This window comes from Catharus ustulatus, chromosome 27, assembly GCF_009819885.2.
Source record: "Catharus ustulatus isolate bCatUst1 chromosome 27, bCatUst1.pri.v2, whole genome shotgun sequence".
NCBI classification, from domain to species: Eukaryota; Metazoa; Chordata; class Aves; order Passeriformes; family Turdidae; genus Catharus; species Catharus ustulatus.
In genome coordinates this window covers 4,376,137-4,397,107 of record NC_046247.1, presented here as the reverse complement: position 1 = coordinate 4,397,107, position 20,971 = coordinate 4,376,137, and the positions used below count along the sequence as shown (strand labels likewise).

General features: G+C 51.6%; 1 protein-coding gene across 1 annotated transcript; it reads right to left on the bottom strand.

Annotated features, from left to right (window-relative positions):
• Positions 1–339: 339 nt before the first annotated feature.
• On the bottom strand, positions 340–20,893 carry CDS2 (CDP-diacylglycerol synthase 2). The gene is made up of 13 exons (XM_033081252.1): positions 20,815–20,893; positions 10,224–10,366; positions 9,216–9,312; positions 8,356–8,453; positions 7,517–7,656; positions 7,046–7,104; positions 6,562–6,644; positions 5,521–5,608; positions 5,135–5,203; positions 4,448–4,600; positions 4,096–4,215; positions 3,460–3,563; positions 340–2,895 (listed from the first exon to the last, which is right to left on the bottom strand). The coding sequence occupies exons 1-13, from the start codon at positions 20,875–20,877 to the stop codon at positions 2,766–2,768; spliced, it is 1,347 nt and encodes a 448-aa protein (XP_032937143.1). The 5' UTR covers positions 20,878–20,893; the 3' UTR covers positions 340–2,765.
• Between the last annotated feature and the right edge of the window lie 78 nt (positions 20,894–20,971).

The following is a 20,971-nucleotide window of genomic DNA, read 5'->3' as shown; positions in this document are numbered from 1 at the left end:
CATCACCAGGGTCCTGCAGGGCCATCCCTGGGCATCAGCTCCAGCCTCAGAAATAGCCAAAGGCAGGAACAGCAGCTTTTCATCTCTGCTCAGGGAGTCACAACCTCCCCATCCCTGGCAGTGCTCAGGATCAGACTTGGTGGAGAGATTCCCTGCCCATGGCAAAGGAGCTGGAACAACATTTTAAGGCCCCCTCTAACCAAACTGAGGATCCTGATCCTATGAGTGCAGCTGCACAACTTGCAAACAATCCCAACCACCCCCACCTCCCTCCCTTCCTCCTCCCTGCACCCACTGTTCCCATTCACTTCAATGAGTTTTAAGTGTTTGTTTTTGGTCTTTTTCCATGCAGGAAACCCTTCCCAGGCAGCTTTCCCTGTGAGGAGCAGCCCAGGTTTGGAAGGGAAGAAACAGGAATAAAGGTGATCAGGGCATTTCTGACCAGGGAATTGTTTGATCAGGGCATTTCTGACCAGGGAAGCCACCCACAGGCAGAGCTGCTGCTGCTGCTTCTCCTGCAGCTATTCCACGGAACTGCTTTGCCCTCCAGTGCCCACATCCTGCATTGACACCCTCGAGAAAGGCCCAGACCTGCCCCAAACCAGAGCCTGCAGCAAAGCTTTGCCCCACTGATGACAACAGAAGAGGAAAAAAAAGGTTTAAAGCAGGAGACTACAGACCCACTGAAGAAATTTCTTGCAATGAACAGAGCACACCTTTGTAATATTTATCAACACTGTCACTTCTGCCTGTGGGCCAACAGCCACAAGAAGGGATTTTGGCAGTGGGCAGGGAGAATCCAGACCAGCACCAGCTGAAATAGCTCCCAGGGCAAAGCAAACCCTGGCACTTCCACCCTGCTCCCATGGGTGCTCCTGGCAGGGCCCTCATTAAACACAGCCCAAATGCTGGCCCTGGGCAATGCCAGATGGAAGCACCTTGATTCTCCCCTGCAGTTTCTGTGTCAGGGGCTTGGACCAAAATTTGTTCCATCAGCAGAAAAGAAACCCCTGCCCAATTCAAGCTGGAAGGGAACAGGTCCAGAACCAGGAAAAATCTGTATGAACACCAAACCAAATCCTGAACTGGCTCAGTACAGAACTTTGCCAAGCTTGTAAGAACAGAGCCTTGTCTGAAGCCTGGGCTTTCCATCAAACACCTGCATTTGGAGCACAAACCCCAGCTCCTGCTCAGGGAGGCAGAGCAGAGCCCACCACAGTCCTGCAGAAATGCAGGAGAGAGCTTGGGACCTGTGCTGTGTATTTACACACACTCAGGCTAAATGAAAGCAGTGGCATAATCAGAATATGCAGTAAAAGCTCTGAATTTGGGGCATTTTCAGGTGGTTTATTTTCTGTTGATGCCAAGCCAGCTTGCAGCAGGTGCAGGACTCACATGGGGGGGTCTGTGGCTAAAGGTTTGTGGCAGCAACTGCTTGAAAACACCAATGTACTTCTGTATGAACTCTCCCTGTCACTCATTCCCCAGATTAAAATAAGGTAAAGTTTCTCTCTCCTATGCACAAACTATGGAAAGAAGGAAAATCAGAGTCACCTCGTGCTTGGGAACATTGCATGAGGTGTAAATGGGGATATTTTCACTATCTGATCACAAAAAAAACCAAAAAGCAAAGTTTTACAATCTTTAGGGCTCTCGTTTTTAAATAATAAAAAAGTATGACAAAATAAAGGAAAGGACTTCAATAAAACTTGCAGCTATAAAGTACAAACTATTTCTGACAAGATTCAGTGAGCAAAGCAGGACAGAAGCCTGCAGAGAAATGAACCCAGACTGAAATGCAACACAGACTGTGATAAACTCAGCAGCACGACTTCTACAACTCAAGTAAGGAACAGACATGATCCCTGAAAGAAAACAAAACCCCCAGCTGCAGCTGGAGCCCACCCAGCAACAAAACTGGCTGGAAACTGCTCCCCAGGTAACTTCAAATATCCCAGTGTGGGGTTTCCAACCTTGGAGAAATGAAGAAGTGTGGTTTTTAAAGGTTATTTAATGGCTGAAAATAAACCAAGTGATTTAAAAGCTGTTCTCACTTGGCAGGAATTGCTCTATGAAACTTCAATGTTCTTTAAAACTTATTTACTTCCACCAGTTTTGGAGGAATCTGAACCTCCCACATTCCCACACACAACTGCCACTTCCTTGACTCCTCATCCCCAGTCTGTTTCTGGTGTAATTGGTTACAAAAATCTGATTTGCCAAATCAGGGAGGGAGGGAATGTGAGAGGCACTGCAGTAGCAGCAGGTGAGAGCACTGCAGGTGCAGGGCTGGGTTAGTACAAAATCCTCTTCCTTGTGCAAGGGGATTCCCACAGGCAGGAACTGCTGGGACAATTCCCAGTGCACCCCCAGCTGGCCCTGGAGAGGAGGATGGTCCCAGAGCCAGGAGACAGCTCAGCCCCCCTCCCCTGCCAGGCTGTGCTGCCAAACCCAGGGAAATTTCCTGCATTCCCTGCATTTCCTGCAGGGTCTAGAACACTCCACCAGGACAGCCACACCCTCCTGCTCCACCCAAATCTTCCAAGCCTTAACTCCTTCTCAGCTACAAACCCAAGATTTGCTCGTTTGAACCAAAGCTCTATAAATATATTATTAAAAAAAATAAACCACAAATGCAAACATTTACCAAGAAAGGAAGAAAAGTTACAGTGAAATGAGGCCTTGTTATTGTCTTAAATCAGGCAAGCCAGGAATTCCCTGGAGGAGGCCTGTCTGTTCTCAGTCCTGTTCCAACCACCTTGTGTCTATGCATCCTCCAGGCTGCCCAAAATTCCCCTGTCCACCAGGTGTGCTTTGAGAGTGTTGAAGATGTGGAGCTGCTGGTCTGGCCTCAGGGTCAGGAACTGCTGGATCAGTTTGCTTGGGTTGGGGCCTCTGCAACACAAAAGCATCGTCAGCAATGGGGCTGAGCTGTCCACGCCTTCCCCAGCTCTGCCCTGGGAGCCTAACTCCAGCTGGGATGTGGAAATGGACTCAAAAGGCATGGAAGGGTGAACTGTAAACACAAAATAACCCCCCCAAACCCAATCTATCTGAAGAGAACTGTGCATCTTATCAGCAAGTGCTGCTGCTCAGAATTGAAAGCAGCCACACACAGCCTCAGCTCCCCAAGCACATCCTTCATGTACCCACAGGCTCCTTTCCTCTGTGCTTGCCTACAGAATGTTGACAGTGCTGCAAAATTAGATTTCCCTACTTGTTTGACTCTAGAAACCTGTCCAGAATTCCCAGAAGGGACACAGAGTTCAGTGGGACTGGAGTAACAGCCCATGGAAAGCGAGGCTTGCATTTCCAGCTCTGCTGAAGATCCCTCTTCAAGCCCCAGCTTCCTCTGCCTTGTATTTTCAGCTGTTAAATCAGTCAGAGAGCACAATGCCCCTGATGGCAGCCTGCCCCTGCCCTGGCAGTGCCACAGCCCCCCCAGCAGGGCTCACCCACCTGATAAAGCTGGCGATGTACACGTTGACAAAGGTGGCCATCAGGTACTGGCAGTCAAAGCGATCCATGATCCCGCCGTGGCCCGGGATGGTGTTGGCAAAGTCCTGGCAGAGCAGAGGGATGGCACTGAGCCCTTCCCAGGATCTGTGCTGGCTTTGGTGCCCCCACTCACCATGCTCACCCCCTGCCCCAGTTCTTCCCAGAAGGCAAAGTCAGACCAAGGAGATATTTTGTTTAATGTCTCCTTCATGAAGCTCCTGGTGCCTGAGGGGCAGCGAGGCTCAACTCAGCTCTGTTACTCAAAGGTCAGGGAAGGCAAGTGTTTATCTGCTGCCACCCTGCCTTACCTTTCAAGGCATCTGAACTGAGCACAGGCTGTTTATATGTGAAACAGCCTGCAAGACATCAAGGGAAACCTCAGATTGCAAAATTTCCTGGCTAAGTCTTCCTTCCTCTACCTGCACCACAGCAGGGTTTAGAAGATCACAGTTAAAATCTTAAGGTCTCTTCCTTTTGATCAAAAAACCCAGATCCTGCTCCAGTAGTTCATCTGTGACTGAACAAACCTCCCTTCCCCTCAAGTGGCAGCACCCACTTTGTGTTTCCTCCCTGGAATCTCCATGACCTTGATCTCACCTTGATTTTGAAGGCCCTTTTAAAGCCACTGGCAAAGAAGCCGCCGAAGGGCCCGATGAGGGAGGCGAAGGTGGAGAGGGCGATGCTGTGGATTTGGAAGGGATACATCCTCACGGTCTTCTGCAGGACAAACAGCACAGGAGCATTTTCAGTGCCTGCCCCTCTTTCTCTGCCCCCCAGGTTTTAGCTCAGTTGGGGTAATGTCCCACCAGACTTGGGATAATCCCTTTGAGCTCTCAATCCCCCTTTTTTCTGGATGCACCTTTGTTCTTTCACTTCAGAACACAGCCCTGCTCTCTCCTCAGTGATCCTACCCCACTAATTAAGAGCCAGGGAGCAGAGAGGGTCGTACCCAGCCCACCACAGACTGCAGCACCACGGGGATGTTGTACTCCTGCAGCTGGAACAGCTCTGAGGGCTCGCAGTCCACGGTGAAGCTGTTGGTGTCGTTGTTGAACTCCACGGGGCAGGTGAAGCAGCGGTACCCGGACATCACGTAGGACAGCTCCAGGAAAAAGAGAAAGAAAACAGGATTCATGTTTTCCTCAGGGATTTCCCAAAGGGAAAGGCTGTGCAAGGAGAGGAGGGAACCATGCTGTCAGCTTCATTAAGGAGATTACTCCCCCTGAGCAGCAGGAATCGGCTGAAGGCAGAGGAAGAGCGAGGCTGCACCCTGAGGTAGAGGGACAGCAACAGCAGCCACAGAGAGGGTCATAAAAACAGGGCAAAGCACTCCAGGAGTGTGGAATTCCCCACACAGCCCCTGAAAGGATGCACAGCACCATCCAATGGCAGCAGAGGGAAAATGGTTAATTATTGTAATGAGCACATCACAGGATCTAACAGGGATTAAAAACCTCCTCCAGCACTCAGCTCCATCAGCAGTGCCTGCACACAGCCAGGGGCCACTTCAAACCTGGGCAGCAAGAAAAGGTGAAATAGCTGACAGAGATTCAGCCTGACTGCATTTTTTAAACAGAACACTGGGACCCTTTGAAAGGAAAACTTCAGTGGAAGAAGTACCATGATGGTCACTTACCAGCAATCCAAACAGAACGGTGGAAAAAAATCCTCCAATAAAACCCTCCCAGGTCTTCTTTGGGGAGAGCTGCCAGAGAGAGAGAGCAAAGGGGACAATTATTGATACACCCCTGTAGCCCTTCCTGAGGCAGCACAAAGGGGTGCCACCACCCCACAAAGAGCTTGGTCAGAAGCTGAGCCCAGTGCCTGGGTATGAAATGGTTCATTCGTGGCTGGACTCGATCATCTTTCCAACCTCAACAGTTCAGTGATTTCATTTCAGAGCCTCAAAGACTGGGATGCACACCAGTCTAATCTGGAGTTTGCTTCAGACAAAGCAGGAGTTGGGGGAGCACAGTGCTAAGACCCAAAGTTCAGTGTTTTGTATCCCAAAATGTGCCAAACCTTGATGAGCGGCGTGCGGCCGAAGAAGAACCCGAACATGTAGGCCATGATGTCATTGCAGATCACACAGGAGATGGGGACAATGAACCTGCAGGGGACAAGGGTCAAACCATTGGCAAGTGCCAACACCACACACATGCAAGGCTCAGTGAGCAGCTGCCACCACAGGGCACTTTGCAGGGCCATCCCCTCCTCCAGCTCCGTGCAAGAACAGCCACGAGAAGCTCCAAGGGGAATCTGGGGGTAACTGCAGTGACTAAAAACCAGGTTGTGTCCCCACAAGAGCCTGTTTACTGCAGCTTTTCTTTAGCCACAGCCAGCAGGGCACTGGACACGCCCCTCCTGAGCTCTGTGTAAATATTTCCTGCATTTTAGCCCTCAGCAGGAGGAGGTGTGACTCGCTGGGGACCACACAACGCTGAAGTGGCCAGAATTCATTCCTGGCCCACAGAGGGGCCTCCCCTGTGCACAGCAGCTGCACTGAGGATGGCAGGTTCCCCCTCCTGCCCTTTTACCACAGGAGCAGCACTTCCCCAGCCATTTGGGGAATCAGCAGAAAGCACCTACCCAACTCCAAAGACACCTGAAAGGTCCCTGCACCCCACAGCAACTTTACAAAATTCTCCTTTACAACACCTCTCTATATGGTGATGTGGCACAAAGCAAGGCCTAAGTCTCTGAGGGCTCCCTTGATCTTTTGCTCTTCTGAACAGGCTGGTCCCTCACATGAACCTCCTCCTTGGTCATTTGCTTTTTTGAGAGAACAGTTTAACTCCAAACCAAATTTTGAGATTTAAAACTAATAGGTATTAGGAATTTATTCCTACTATAATGGTGGTGAGGCCCTGGACTCCCCTGGATCCCTGGGAGTGCCCCAGGCCAGGCTGGAGTAACCTGGGATAATGGGAGGGGTCCCTGCCCACAGCACTGGATGATCACCAAAGCCCCTTCCATCCCAAACCAGTGTGGGATTCTGTGAAAACACAGGGTTTTTTTCAGGCTGCAGAAACCAAACCAGCTCAGGGGGCAGAGAAAACTCACCAGATCATTCCTTCAAACAGGTTGTGGATGATGAGGTGGGACTGGGTAACAACAATCAGCAACGTCACATGGGTCCAGCCAAACTGCAAGAGAGGAGAGCACCTTGTCCAGCCTGCCCAGAGCTCAGAGGGCTCCTCAGAACAGCTCCATCACCAGGGCACCTCACCCCTCAGAAAGCTCATTTATTATCTATTGTTTGTCAACCAGCCAGATCAACAGGACAAGCTGTCTTGTGCTGAGTTATTCTGGCACTGTGGGGCCAGCACTGGCCTGGCACCGCTCTGCTGCCAATAAACATCTCACTGCTGAAGGAAGATCTGAACAGATAAGCTGGATTTCTGACTGACTCATTTTCCAACCCCAAATTTAACCTGATCAAGATCTGGATTAAACCTCACCATGTCCTGAATTTAACCTCACCAGGACCTGGATTTTAACCTCACCAAAACATGAATTTTAATTAATTAATTAATTTTAACCTCACCATATAGAACTGGAGGCGATAGTGTTTCTTCACCAGGCTCAAGACAAACATGCAGAAACCTGAGGGGAGACAGGAGGGAAGTCAGTGGTGGGAATGTGCCTTCAACAGCCAGAAATACATTTGGTCCACAATACCACAAAGCTGCTGGGGATTTGACTGGAATAAGGGATTGTGGGGTTTGACTGGAATGGAGGAGCACATTTGAGTGGGGAAAGGGGAAAGCACTGCTTTGGAAGTCACACCAAGCAGCACTTGGGTATATGAACATGGCTGCCCCATGAAGATTATGGAGTTTTCTCTTCCAGAACCTCATGGAAAAATTTGCCACCACTACTACAAAAAGATTTGCCACCTTCCAGCATCTCAGGGGAGCAGAAATGATTTGCTGAGAGTGGATCCTGCTCTGGACACAGCACTCCAGACAGGTGATTTTTTCCCTCCAGCCCAGCCATTATTCAGGGTGGTGCCCACCTGTCAGGTAGAGGGCGAAGGAAATGAAGCGATGATATTTGCTGAGGATCCTCAGGGGCTCCTCCCTCTGCACCAGGGTGAAGAAATAATCTGTCACCGTCTCCCCGTAGAAGAAATAGTTCACACACAGCAGGAAGTACCTGGGGAGGGCAGGAATCTTGTCAGCAGGAGCCCTAAAAGGCTCTGAAGTGGATGAACCCTGAGTCTTGACACTGGTTTTGCTTCTGCCAGCCAGAAATGCCTCCCCAGGTTGGAAATGTCTCCCTCATCCCAAGGAGTGGCACCTGTCAGCCCCACACTGGGATGGGTCACAGCTGGGCTCTGGGTTTGGCCTTCAGGTGGCACTGCTCAACTGGCTCTGCCTCCCAAAATCCTCCATCCTGTCACTCCCAAAATCCCACATCTCATGATTGCTAAAATCCTCCATCCTGTCATTCCCACAATCACACATCCTGTGATTCCCAAAATCCTCCATCCTGTCATTCCCAAAATCCTGCATCCTGTGATTCCCAAAATCCTCCACCCTGTGCCTCCCAAAATCTGGGATGGAGTTCCCAGAGAGGCTGTGGCTGCCTCTGGATCCCTGGCAGTGTCCCAGGCCAGGCTGGACAGGGCTGGGAGCAGCCTGGGACAGTGGGAGGTGTCCCTGCCCAGGGCAGGGGCGGCACTGGATGGGATTTAAGGTCCCTTCCAGCCCAACCATGCTGGGATTCTGTGATTTTCCTTTCCAAGTGCTGCCAGCACAGGTCCCTGGCAGCCCAGGGTGTGTGGCTGTGTCCCCTGTGTGCCCAGCTGAGGGCTCAGGGCACACAGAGGAGGGGGAGCAGCCCCTCACTCACCAGCTGAGCGTCCTGAACCAGGGCAGGTCGTAGGAGTGGTACACGTTGTAACCAATGGTGATGATCTCGTGGAAACATTTGATCTGGACACACATCACCTGCACAGAAAGGACATCCAGGCACTGCAATTCCTGCTGGTTAAACACCTCTTCCCTTGAGGAGACAAAAACCAAGCATGTGCAGAGCACAGGGTCCTTCAGCAGTTGCCATCAGCACTGCAGGAGCCTCAAAATCCTACATGGGATGCTCAGGATGGCATTTTTCCCTCCCAATACCACATGGGAAGTTCAGGATGGCATTTTTCCCTCCCAATCCCACATGGGATGCTCAGGATGGCATTTTTCCCTCCGAATCCCACATGGGAAGTTCAGGATGGCATTTTTCCCTCCCAATCCCACATGGGATGCTCAGGATGGCATTTTTCCCTCCCAGTCCCACATGGGATGCTCAGGATGGCATTTTTCCCTCCGAATCCCACATGGGAAGTTCAGGATGGCATTTTTCCCTCCCAATCCCACATGGGAAGTTCAGGATGGCATTTTTCCCTCCCAGTCCCACATGGGATGCTCAGGATGGCATTTTTCCCTCCCAGTCCCACATGGGATGTTCAGGATGGCATTTTTCCCTCCCAATCCCACATTGGAAGCTCAGGATGGCATTTTTCCCTCCCCTTTCCTCTGTAGGAGGCTTTTAGCAACCCCTTGTGTCAGTTCCAACTGCAGCCCAACATTGACCAACAGATTCCTCCCAGGTTTCTTTCATGGAGAAGAATCCAGAATCTCCAGAACACGAGGCCCTGAGCTCCCCACCAACCTCTCCCTGCTACAGGGAAGGTCAGAACATCTTTCTGGAGCACTTACTATTGTCATCAAGACCATGGGGCCCAGGTAGATGATGATGAAGAAGAAGGTGATCATTGCCAGTGTGAGGATGCCTCTCACCCACCAATTCTTCCATCTGGGCCACAGAGAAGGAAAACATCAGAGGAAGACAAGACACAGCAAAGCAGCCAAACAGTACTTCTGCTCTCTGTGAAGCAAACTGAGCTCTGGGAAGCCCAAGATTCCTCTCAGTGGTGCAGAGAGACCTTGGTGTGCTGATAAAGGCCTGGCTGCAGCAGCTGCACCCCAGCCTCAGTGAATGTAGAAAGCTGAGCATCTCCCAGGGCACTGATGGGCCAGGGCAGCCTCTCCTCCTGTCCTGCTGCAGCTTTCCCACACCTTGGACGAGCTGCAGGATAAATTCAAATAAAATGGAGACCATTCCCCCTCTCTCCACTGCTCTCCATGAGGAGAGATGGCCCCTGGAATGTTGTACCCTCACTGCTTTCCTGCTGGGAGCCTCTCCTATCCTCACAGCACACTCAGGAAAGCCAAAAAAGAATTTCCTCCCAAGCAGTTTGTGGAGAATATCCCCAGCTTGTTCCCAAATTCTGTCCTTAACAGTGCAACTCCTCAAGCATTCCTGCAGAATTCAGTGACAGCAAGGGCTGAAAATCCCACAGCTCAAACCAAAGCCACCCATGAGCTCTGTGGGTGTGCCCCACCCAGGCCTGGAGCTGCAGAAGAGATCCCCCCAGCACTGCTCAGACCCTGCTGCTTCCCATGGCCTCAGGGGCAGGGGAGGCTGAGGAGAAGCTGGGGAGAAGCTGCTCCTCCAACTTCCAGCAGCCCCAGCGCCACAGGGAACCATGGGGAAGGTGCAGAGCCCTGGGAGGGCACAGGAGGATGCTCAGGGAGTGTCACCTGATGGACAGGATGGACAGAGCCTGCTCAGGGAGTGTCACCTCATGGACAGGATGGACAGAGCCTGCTCAGGGAGTGTCACCTCATGGACAGGATGGACAGAGCCTGCTCAGGGAGTGTTACCTCGAGGACAGGTTGGAGAGGGCCCTGTTCAGCACCTCTGGGGTGTCATCCGAGGTTGGCACTGGGGATGAGCCCCCAAACTCAGATTTGCTTTCGCTGTCTGACGCTGTCTCTCCATCCAGCTTGTTCTCAGACTCTGACTCCTGCAGGACAAAGAGAAACAAGTAGCTTTAGCAGCCACCCTGGAGGAACCTGGGCCAGCCTGCTGGCTCCAACACTTACCCCCACTCTGCTTCTGCACGAGAGAGGGAGCAGAGGAAAATATTCTGGGTGTTACACAAGGGTAAACAAACACATGAGAAACATCCCCAGGTGTTTTAGGTGGCATCCAGGAGGGGTTTGAAGGTCCCTCAGCCTCAGCAGCAGGCACAGAAGAGAGCCTGTCTCCCAAGCACAGTTACAGATGCCTTGAGGTTGATTAATGAGCATCTCCAAGAGCAGCAAGTGCTCCAGGGCTTGTTAGCAGGAATTTTTACAAGGTCCCAATCCCCAGGCAGGTCTCAAAGAATGTAGCACTGCCCAAATTAGCCAGGAAGAAAGGCCTCCAAGTGGACAGGCTCAAGGCTTCCAGACAGCCTTCCCAAGTGCTGACTGCTTGAGGCTACTAAAATAACACTCAGCCCAGCCTCAGGCAGCTGAGGAGGAAGAGCCTGGCTTATCACCCTGACCCAACCATCCCCTCTGGCCCCAGGAGAAACCCCATCTGCTCCAGAGGGACACGTGCTCTGTGTTTTCCCTGCCCCTTGGACTGCTCCAGCACTCAGCCCTGATCAAAGTCCTGTGTTTAGGGGTGAATAAACCCAGGAGAAGCAGTTACTGAAGGCTCTGCCCCAGCCCACCCTGGGAAGGGGATTCCAGGTGAGTCCTGGCATTTCTCACTCTGACCCAGCCCCTGAACAGAGGACAAACACAGCTCCACATTTCACCCCTCATTTCAGCAGCACAGCTTCATCCTGCTCCTGGAAGCAAGGAAGGAAAAGGCCACGCCCTGGGGAGCATCCAGGCAAGGCAAAGTTCATGCCCTTGGCCCTCTGAAAACCCCCGGAAAAGTGACTTTGCTGGCAGGAAAAGCACAGGGGGAGCTGAGCTGTCAAATGCTGGGAGCTCTGCAAACAATGACACTTCACCCCCGGGGCTTCCAGAACAATCAAATCTGCTGGGTGCAGTTGATGGCTGGGGATGCCTGCAGTTCAGCAGAGCAGCAAGGCAGGAGCTATTCCCTTATTTCAAGCAGGAAAAGGTAATTACTCCCCAAGCTGGAACGTGTCAATGGCTGCAGGCCAGGATCTGAAATCAGACAAGGACAGCGAGGCACTGGCAGGTGGAGGCTGCTAAAAATACCTCGGTGATGTCAGAGATTATTGCCAGGGATAAGCACAGCTCCAGCCACCACCAGCAGCACCAGTGTCACCTCCTCTTCACCTCCCTCCACGCTCCTCCCTTCCATTCATCCACTGGGAAGGGAGAGCTTGGGTTTGCTTTCAACCCAGCACCTCTGCCAGCCCTCACATGGGTGTGGGGAGCTGGCACTGAAATTCCACCTGGCTTTTGTTCAGGTGTTTTTTAACTGACCCATTAAATCCATTTGGACTTCAGATTTTGGAGAGATTTAGTGCCATTTACCTGGGAGCACAAATCCATAAGGCAGCTGCAAATGGCAGCAGGCAAAGAGACTGGAAATGATAAAACTCCCTGGAGAGCACAGATTTGGCATCTTGCAGCACAGCACAGATCAGCTTTTAGGCAATCTACACTCTGTATTTAGCTCCAGCCTCTACTCCCATTGCAATGTGCTCAACAAAAGGATTCTCTGCAGAATTCCCCTGAGAGAAATCAAAATAGCTCCAGCAAGACCAAAACCAGTACTGTACTGCACTCCAAATCCTCAAGCACGTTTCTCATGCAGTCCCGGTGTCCCTCACCCCACACAGGTCACAGCCTGGTGAAGGGATCCAAGCAGCATCCCTGTGTTTTACTGCCCCAAGTGCAAAGCAGGCAAATCATTCCTGCCTGGGGCCAGGAGGATCAGAAGCCTCCCAAAGTGCTCAGAGACCAAAAGAAAGTGAAACAGCACTTGTGCCTTCCTCACTTCCACTCCTGGGAAAGAGGAGATGAAAGCAAAGCTCAAGCAATGAGGAATCTGATGGTGGAACCGAGCTGATGTCCTGATCCCTGCTCAGCCTGATCCCTGCCACATCCTGATCCCTGTCACAGCCTGAGCCCTGCTCACCCTGATCCCAGTCACATCCTGATCTCTGTCACATCCTGATCCCTGCTCAGCTGATCCCTGTCACAGCTGATCCCTGCCACATCCTGATCCCTGCTCAACCTGAGCCCTGCCATATCCTGATCCCTGCCATATCCTGATCCCTGCCACATCCTGATCCCTGCTCAGCCTGATCCCTGTCACAGCCTGAGCCCTGCTCACCCTGATCCCAGTCACATCCTGATCTCTGTCACATCCTGATCCCTGCTCAGCTGATCCCTGTCACAGCTGATCCCTGCCACATCCTGATCCCTGCTCAACCTGAGCCCTGCCATATCCTGATCCCTGCCACAGCCTGAGCCCTGCTCACCCTGATCCCAGTCACATCCTGATCCCTGCTCAGCCTGATCCCTGCCACATCCTGATCTCTGTCACAGCCTGATCCCTGCTCAGCTGATCCCTGTCACATCCTGAGCCCTGCTCAGCCTGATCCCAGTCACATCCTGATCCCTGTCACATCCTGAGCCCTCTCACAGCCTCATCTCTGCTCAGCTGATCCCTGTCACAGCCTGATCCCTGCTCAGCTGATCCCTGCCCAGCCTGATCCCTGCCACAGCCTGATTGCTAAGCTTGATCCATGTCATATCCTGATCCCTGCCCAGCTTGATCCCTGTCACAGCCTCATCTCTGCTCAGCCTGATCCCTGTCACAGCCTGATCCTTGCTCAGCCTTATCCCTGCCACAGCCTGATCCCTGTTACAGCCTGATCCCTGCTCAGCTTGATCCATGTCACAGCCTGATCCCTGTCACAGCCTGATCCCTGCTCAGCTTGATCCCTGTCACATCCCAATCCCTGTCACATCCTGATCCCTGTCACAGCCTGAGCCCTGCCACAGCCTGATCCCTGCCACATTTTATAGGACATTGTGCCAGATATAGGCTACGGTAATTGGCACTATTTTTATACCTTTTATGCAAATTTCCCCCATCAGCCTACAAATCATCACTTTAAGCAGCTGAGTGGGTGCTAAATAACGTGTTCAAGCCTGGCTGATGCAGCCCGGGGTGGGCCACTGAAGCCAGCTGTGGCATTGCCTGGGGACACCCTGTGGCACTGCCTTGGGGACAGCTCCCACAGTCCCCTCCAGGATCACCATCCCAGGGCACAGCTCCCACAGCACTGGGGCTTTCTAACCACTATGGGGTTATTTAACTGAAGGGTTTTTTTGTCCAACCCTGCAGGTGAGCTCAGGGCTCCCTCTTCCTCTATCATCTCAGTATTAAAGGCTTCTTACAGAACCATGAGGTAAAGGAATGCAGGAATAAAGCCAAGATAGGAATTTAGCCTAAATCATTGATTTCTACACAAGTTGTGATGAGGAGATAGAGTAAAACCCCAAATCTCTGTGAGGGCTGTGTGTCCTGACTGCTGAACCAGAGCTGGGAAAATCCAGACACCTGCACACTTTTTCTATTCATGAAATCAACAGCTCTGAGCAACGTTGGTTAACAGATATTTTATCACCCTGAATTAAAAGATTCACAGAGAACAGAGTTCATCTGAGCTTTCTTTGAACAACTCGACTCCTTCAAGAGGGTGGTAAGAAATTTGTGCTCCCACTGACATGGTTTTCTCTCAGAGGAAGCTGTGAGCACAGGGTTTTTTACACAAATATCCATGACATGATCTCAGTTGCCATAGAAACGAGCCTGCTCTCTCCCTGCCAAAAATCTTCTGCCCAGTACAGATATACAGTTAAGTATTCAACACTGGCAGATTAAATTAGCTCAAGAAATTATTTAGCCATTATTTAGGTACTTTCCTTCAAGCCAGGCACTGTTTTATTGAGACTTCCTGCCAGGTTTTAACAAAAAGCTGTGACAGAAAATGTTACTGTAAAATAAATGCTGAAAAGGGAAATAGAGTTGCTTTTTTCAGGCAGCAGAGCTGACAACTGGAACAAAAGGGACCCACTCTGTTCTCACCTCTGAGCACATCTGCAGGATCAAAGCCAATGCAATTAATTTAATGAATACAAACCCAGCAGCCTCAGTAATGAAAACCTCAATGTTTTCCAGAAGGAGCTTTAATTCCTACATCTGGGCAAACTGCTCTATTCCTCTCCCCTCTTTTACCTCCCAGAGCCACCAGGGTGACATCATGGCCAAAATTCATCCCATAGCTCCCAAATTACAGGATATTCTCTCCCAGGGATTTGCAGCTTGGGAGGGTGAAACAAGAAGTCTGGTGATCATTAACACCAGAAGGAAAAATCAAACTTCCAGCTTGGTTTGTAGGAAGGTCCCAAAAAACCACTGGGGGAGGGTTTTGCAGGTGTTTTTTACCCTGGTTTTGTGCTGTGACATTACCAGCAGGGAAATCAGTCAAGTTTCTCCTATCCCTCCACCAAGCTGGCATCTGGCTGCTTGGTTTGTTGTCTGGAAAAACACAAAAAGCTCAGGTTTCATTCATGTTGTTGTAGGACTCCCTTCCCCATCCCAAAATAACCATATTCCAGCTGGAAACAGGTACAGAAATCAGGACATGCCTAAAAATGGAGACCTTTAGAAGATAACAACAGCATAGAAAGCAGAAATGTTTGCGGAGCAGCTGAAACAGCAGAGAAAATTCATCCCCTGATCCCAGAGAGCAGCTTGGTTTGGCTCAGCTATGGGATGTGCTGGGAGCCAGGCTCAGCCTGCACACACAGATCCATGGAAGTCACACACAGATCCATGGAAGTCACACACAGATCCATGGAAGTCACACACAGGGATCTCCATGGAAGTCACACACAGGGGATCTCCATGGAAGTCACACACAGGGATCTCCATGGAAGTCACACACAGGGATCTCCATGGAAGTCACACACAAGGGATCCATGGAAGTCACACACAGGGGATCCATGGAAGTCACACACAGGGGGGATCCATGGAAGTCACACACAGGGGATCCATGGAAGTCACACACAGATCCATGGAAGTCACACACAGGGGATCTCCATGGAAGTCACACACAGGGGACCCATGGAAGTCACACACAGGATCTCCATGGAAGTCACACACAGAACCCATGGAAGTCACACACAGGGATCTCCATGGAAGTCACACACAGATCCATGGAAGTCATACACAGGATCTCCATGGAAATCACACACAGGATCCATGGAAGTCACACACATGGGATCTCCATGGAAGTCACACACAGGGGATCTCCATGGAAGTCACACACAGGGATCTCCATGGAAGTCACACACAGGGATCTCCATGGAAGTCACACACAAGGGATCCATGGAAGTCACACACAGGGGATCCATGGAAGTCACACACAGGGGGGATCCATGGAAGTCACACACAGGGGATCCATGGAAGTCATACACAGATCCATGGAAGTCACACACAGGGGATCTCCATGGAAGTCACACACAGGGGACCCATGGAAGTCACACACAGGATCTCCATGGAAGTCACACACAGAACCCATGGAAGTCACACACAGGGATCTCCATGGAAGTCACACACAGATCCATGGAAGTCACACACAGGATCTCCATGGAAATCACACACAGGATCCATGGAAGTCACACACATGGGATCTCCATGGAAGTCACACACAGGGGATCTCCATGGAAGTCACACACAGATCCATGGAAGTCACACACAGGATCTCCATGGAAATCACACACAGGATCTCCATGGAAGTCACACACAGGGATCTCCATGGAAGTCACACACAGGATCTCCATGGAAGTCACACACAGGGGATCTCCATGGAAGTCACACACAGGGATCTCCATGGAAGTCACACACAGGATCTCCAGGGAAGTCACACACAGGGGATCCATGGAAGTCACACACAGGGATCTCCATGGAAGTCACACACAGGATCTCCATGGAAGTCACACACAGGGGATCTCCATGGAAGTCACACACAGATCCATGGAAGTCACACACAGGGATCTCCATGGAAGTCACACACATGAGATCTCCATGGAAGTCACACACAGGGGATCTCCATGGAAGTCACACACAGGGATCTCCATGGAAGTCACACACAGGATCTCCATGGAAGTCACACACAGGGATCTCCATGGAAGTCACACACAAGGGATCCATGGAAGTCACACACAGGGGATCCATGGAAGTCACACACAGGGATCTCCATGGAAGTCACACACAGGGGATCCATGGAAGTCACACACAGGATCCATGGAAGTCACACACAGGGATCTCCATGGAAGTCACACACAGATCCAGGGAAGTCACACACAGGATCTCCATGGAAATCACACACAGGACCCATGGAAGTCACACACAGGGATCTCCATGGAAGTCACACACAGGGATCTCCATGGAAGTCACACACAGGGATCTCCATGGAAGTCACACACAGGGATCTCCATGGAAGTCACACACAGGATCTCCATGGAAGTCACACACAGGGGATCTCCATGGAAGTCACACACAGGGATCTCCATGGAAGTCACACACATGGGATCCATGGAAGTCACACACAGGGATCTCCATGGAAGTCACACACAGGGGATCTCCATGGAAGTCACACACAGGGATCTCCATGGAAGTCACACACAGGGGATCTCCATGGAAGTCACACACAGGGGATCTCCATGGAAATCACACATGGGGGATCTCCATGGAAGTCACACACAGGGATCTCCATGGAAGTCACACACAGGGATCTCCATGGAAGTCACACACAGGATCTCCATGGAAGTCACACACAGGGATCTCCATGGAAGTCACACACAGGGATCTCCATGGAAGTCACACACAGGGATCTCCATGGAAGTCACACACAGGGATCTCCATGGAAGTCACACACAGGGATCTCCATGGAAGTCACACACAGGGGATCTCCATGGAAGTCACACACAGGGATCTCCATGGAAGTCACACACATGGGATCCATGGAAGTCACACACAGGGATCTCCATGGAAGTCACACACAGGGGATCTCCATGGAAGTCACACACAGGATCTCCATGGAAGTCACACACAGGGGATCTCCATGGAAATCACACATGGGGGATCTCCATGGAAGTCACACACAGGGATCTCCATGGAAGTCACACACAGGGGACCCATGGAAGTCACACACAGATCCATGGAAGTCACACACAGGATCCATGGAAATCACACACAGGACCCATGGAAGTCAAGTCACACATCCCTGGGACTCAGCAGGAGCTCCCACTCTCCTTGGACCCCAAACACTCACTCCAGGGGCAGCTGCTTCCAGGAAATCAAGGAGGAAAAGTCATCAGGCACCAGCTCATGGCACAAAAGGAGCACAAAACTCGGTGGGTGGTTCTGGCATTCCCCCAGAACTTCCTGCTGCTCAGAAAGGAACCTGCCTCCCCTCTGAGCACGTGATGGAAATGTTTTGGGGAGAGCTGCTGGGTTCTCCTGGGTCTGAGTGGCATTTCTGAACTGCCACTTCACTGCAGAGACACAGAAACAGGAGAGCAAGAGCCTCTGGGTGCCTGAGGGAGGTTGGAGCTGTGTCTGCTGGAGCCTGCACAGACATTTCAATCTGCTGTTGTTTGGGAGAGCTGGGGAGAACAAACAGCTCTGCAGCAACTGCTCACACTGGGAGGTTCCTGCAGGAAAAAGCTATTTTTGTCCTCTGAAATGAGAGCCTGCATCACGCCAAGGCCAGTGCCTTCTGACCCTCAATTCCTCAGGAGGTTGTACAGATTTTTCCAAAATGTAATGAGGAAAAAAAACCCTTACCAAACTATTTAATTTGCTCACTCTGTGCCTTGCACTGTCTCGTTCACATTTCTCTGCTGGTCCAGTTTATTTGGACTAACCAAGGAGTGGACTTGGACCTGAGCCTGCCAAACCCAAATCTGTGCTTTCCTGAAGTCTCAGGTGTCAGCAAGGCCAGGCAAACCAGTCAGTGATCCTGTGATTTTAAGGGTTTTACCTCTGGGGGTACTGGGGATTTTTCCTCCTTGGAAACATCCCAAATTCCATCTTCTCAGCACCCTCCATCTATTGACACCACTGACAGCACATTTGGAAGCAGGAGCAGAGAACTGTTCCATGTTCAGAACACTGAGTGCCTCAGCCTGCACAAGGGGACAGCAGGAACATCCCCCACCACCCCTGCCATCCTGATCTTACTATAAATAATAACAATAAACAACCAGAAGTGAGGACAGACCTCTGGGGCAGCAAGAGCAAGCTCACTCTCCTTTGCCAAAACAGAAAAGTGGCAATGAGCACAAAACACCACAATCTTTATGTTTACATCCCATTATAAGGAATTTCTGCCAACACAGAGCTCTTTCCAGAAGCCTCCAGGGTTTCTGTCACATTAAAAATGCTGAATTACTCCCTCTGGCAAGGCTCCGAGTGTGACAAAGCAGGAATGGCACTGTCCCCTCCCCAGAGAGCAGAGCCTGGGCAGCCCCACACCAGCAGGAACAGCACCAGGAGTGCTTCTGCTGCTCCCAGGCTTTTCCAGCACTAAAACCACAACTGCTGGGTCTCAGGGCAGGAAATCAAACCCTGCCACTGAGCGTGGAAAGCACAGCACCGAGGTTTCACTAAGGATTAGTTACCAGGTAACCTCCCAGCAGCTGCATTTGGCAATTTTGGGAAATTCTCTGCTCCCATCACTGCCTTCTATTATGAAACATCACATTCAGCACCTTGGAGGAGCTGTTCCTCACTGCTTGGGAACATTTCACTCCTTTTTTTTTCCCTCCTGCAATTCATTCTGAGCTGTTTCACGAGGAGCAGCACAACATCAACGTTCCCTCTCTCTAGTAAGGACACTCCAGGTCACAGCTCAAAGGAAATACCAGAGGAGTCCCTCAGAATGCTCACTGCACATGAAAACACCAGCGTGGAGATAACTGGACTGCCCTCTGACTTTCTTTAGGGGCACAGCATGAGGAACTAAAGCGAATCCCAGCTCGGCACCAGCCCTGCCAGTCTTCCAACTCTCAACACAGTTCTGGAATATCAAACTCCCTGAAGGTTTTCTGCTGCAGAATAAATTCAAGGTCTCATCCTGTGCACAACCACCATAGAACTGGAGCCATCTCAGAGCTCCTTCCCTTGATGTCAGAGAGCTCCAGGGAGAGGCACAGCCTCCAGACCCACAGCAGGGTGACCCATTCCCACCCCTGCTGCCTCCTTCTGTCCCAGATCCCTCCCTGAGCACATCAGCACCACGAACTTTCCTCAAACCTTCCCACACAGCATCCAGCAGGTGTTTAACTGGCATTGAAATCACATTAAAATCACATTAAAATTGCATTTAAATGGCATTTAAATTGCAAAAGAGTTCTATCTGATGATTCTGTGCTGCCCTGAGCTGCACTCTTCGTGCACTAATGGAGAAAACATCAATATGATGCTGCTGAGGGCTGATGGACCAGTCCCAAGGTAAGTGCATTAAACACCAGCACAGCAAGAAACACTCTTCCCTCCAGCTTTTTGCTCCCTGTGACGCTGCAAATGTTATTTACAAAGTTTTCCCTGGCTGTTTATTCCTCTTGGTGCCTTCCTCTTTGGGAAGGCGCAGGAGCAGAGATGACAAGGGTGACAAATGACCGTGAGCATCCAGCCAGGCTCAGGGCTGGAACAGGAGAGACATTACAGGAAAACAGAACCAGGTTTGCTTTCTGCCATAAAAAGGAAACTGTTTGGAGAAATGCAATGTCAACCCTCATTAAACTCCCAGAGCCCTCTCAGGGAGAGCATTCCCTGGGCATGACTTAGGAGGCACCAAAGCCTTTCCTAAGGGAACCTGAGGGGTTTGGAACCCCTCCCCCTGGGGACAATTTGGGAGGTATCAAAGTCTTCCCTAAAGGCAGGTTTGTAACCTCTGTGTCTTCCGTAGGGATGATTTAGGAGGTACCAAACCCTTCTCTAAGAGCAGGTTTGTAACCCCCGTGTCACTGCCTAGGGATGATCAGGAGGTACCAAACCCTTCCCTAAGGGCAGGTCTGGAATCCCCACCTCTGTGTCACTCCCTAGGGATGATCAGGAGGTATCAAACCCTTCCCTAAGGGCAGGTCTGGAATCCCCACCTCTCTCCCCGGGGATGGCCTGGGAGGCACCGCGCTCTGCCCTCAGGGAGGTTCGTGACCCCACCTGAGCCGTCCCACAAACGCAGCTCCCGCCCCGATCTCCGCGCTCCGGGGCGGCTCCTCCGAACACCCCAGGGGTGGGATCGGCTCCTCCAGGCCCTAATAAACCGAGCGCGGGGCAAATCCCCCGGGCGCGGGGCAGCCCGAGGGCCGCGGGGCGGCGAGACCCCGCGGCGCACAGGCCCCGCGCCCCCCAGCACTCCCCGGTTCCCCCCGTGCCCCCAGCCCCCTCACACCCCCCGGGGCCGCTCCGCACCTTGTCCTGGGGGTCCCGCGCCCCGCCGGGGCCGCGCCCGGCCCGCAGCCGCACCTCGCTCATGCCGGACTCGCGTCCGCCGCGCCGCGCGCCACGGCCGCCAGGGGGCGACGCGGCACCAGGGAAACAGCCGCCGACCAATGGGCGGCGCGGGACG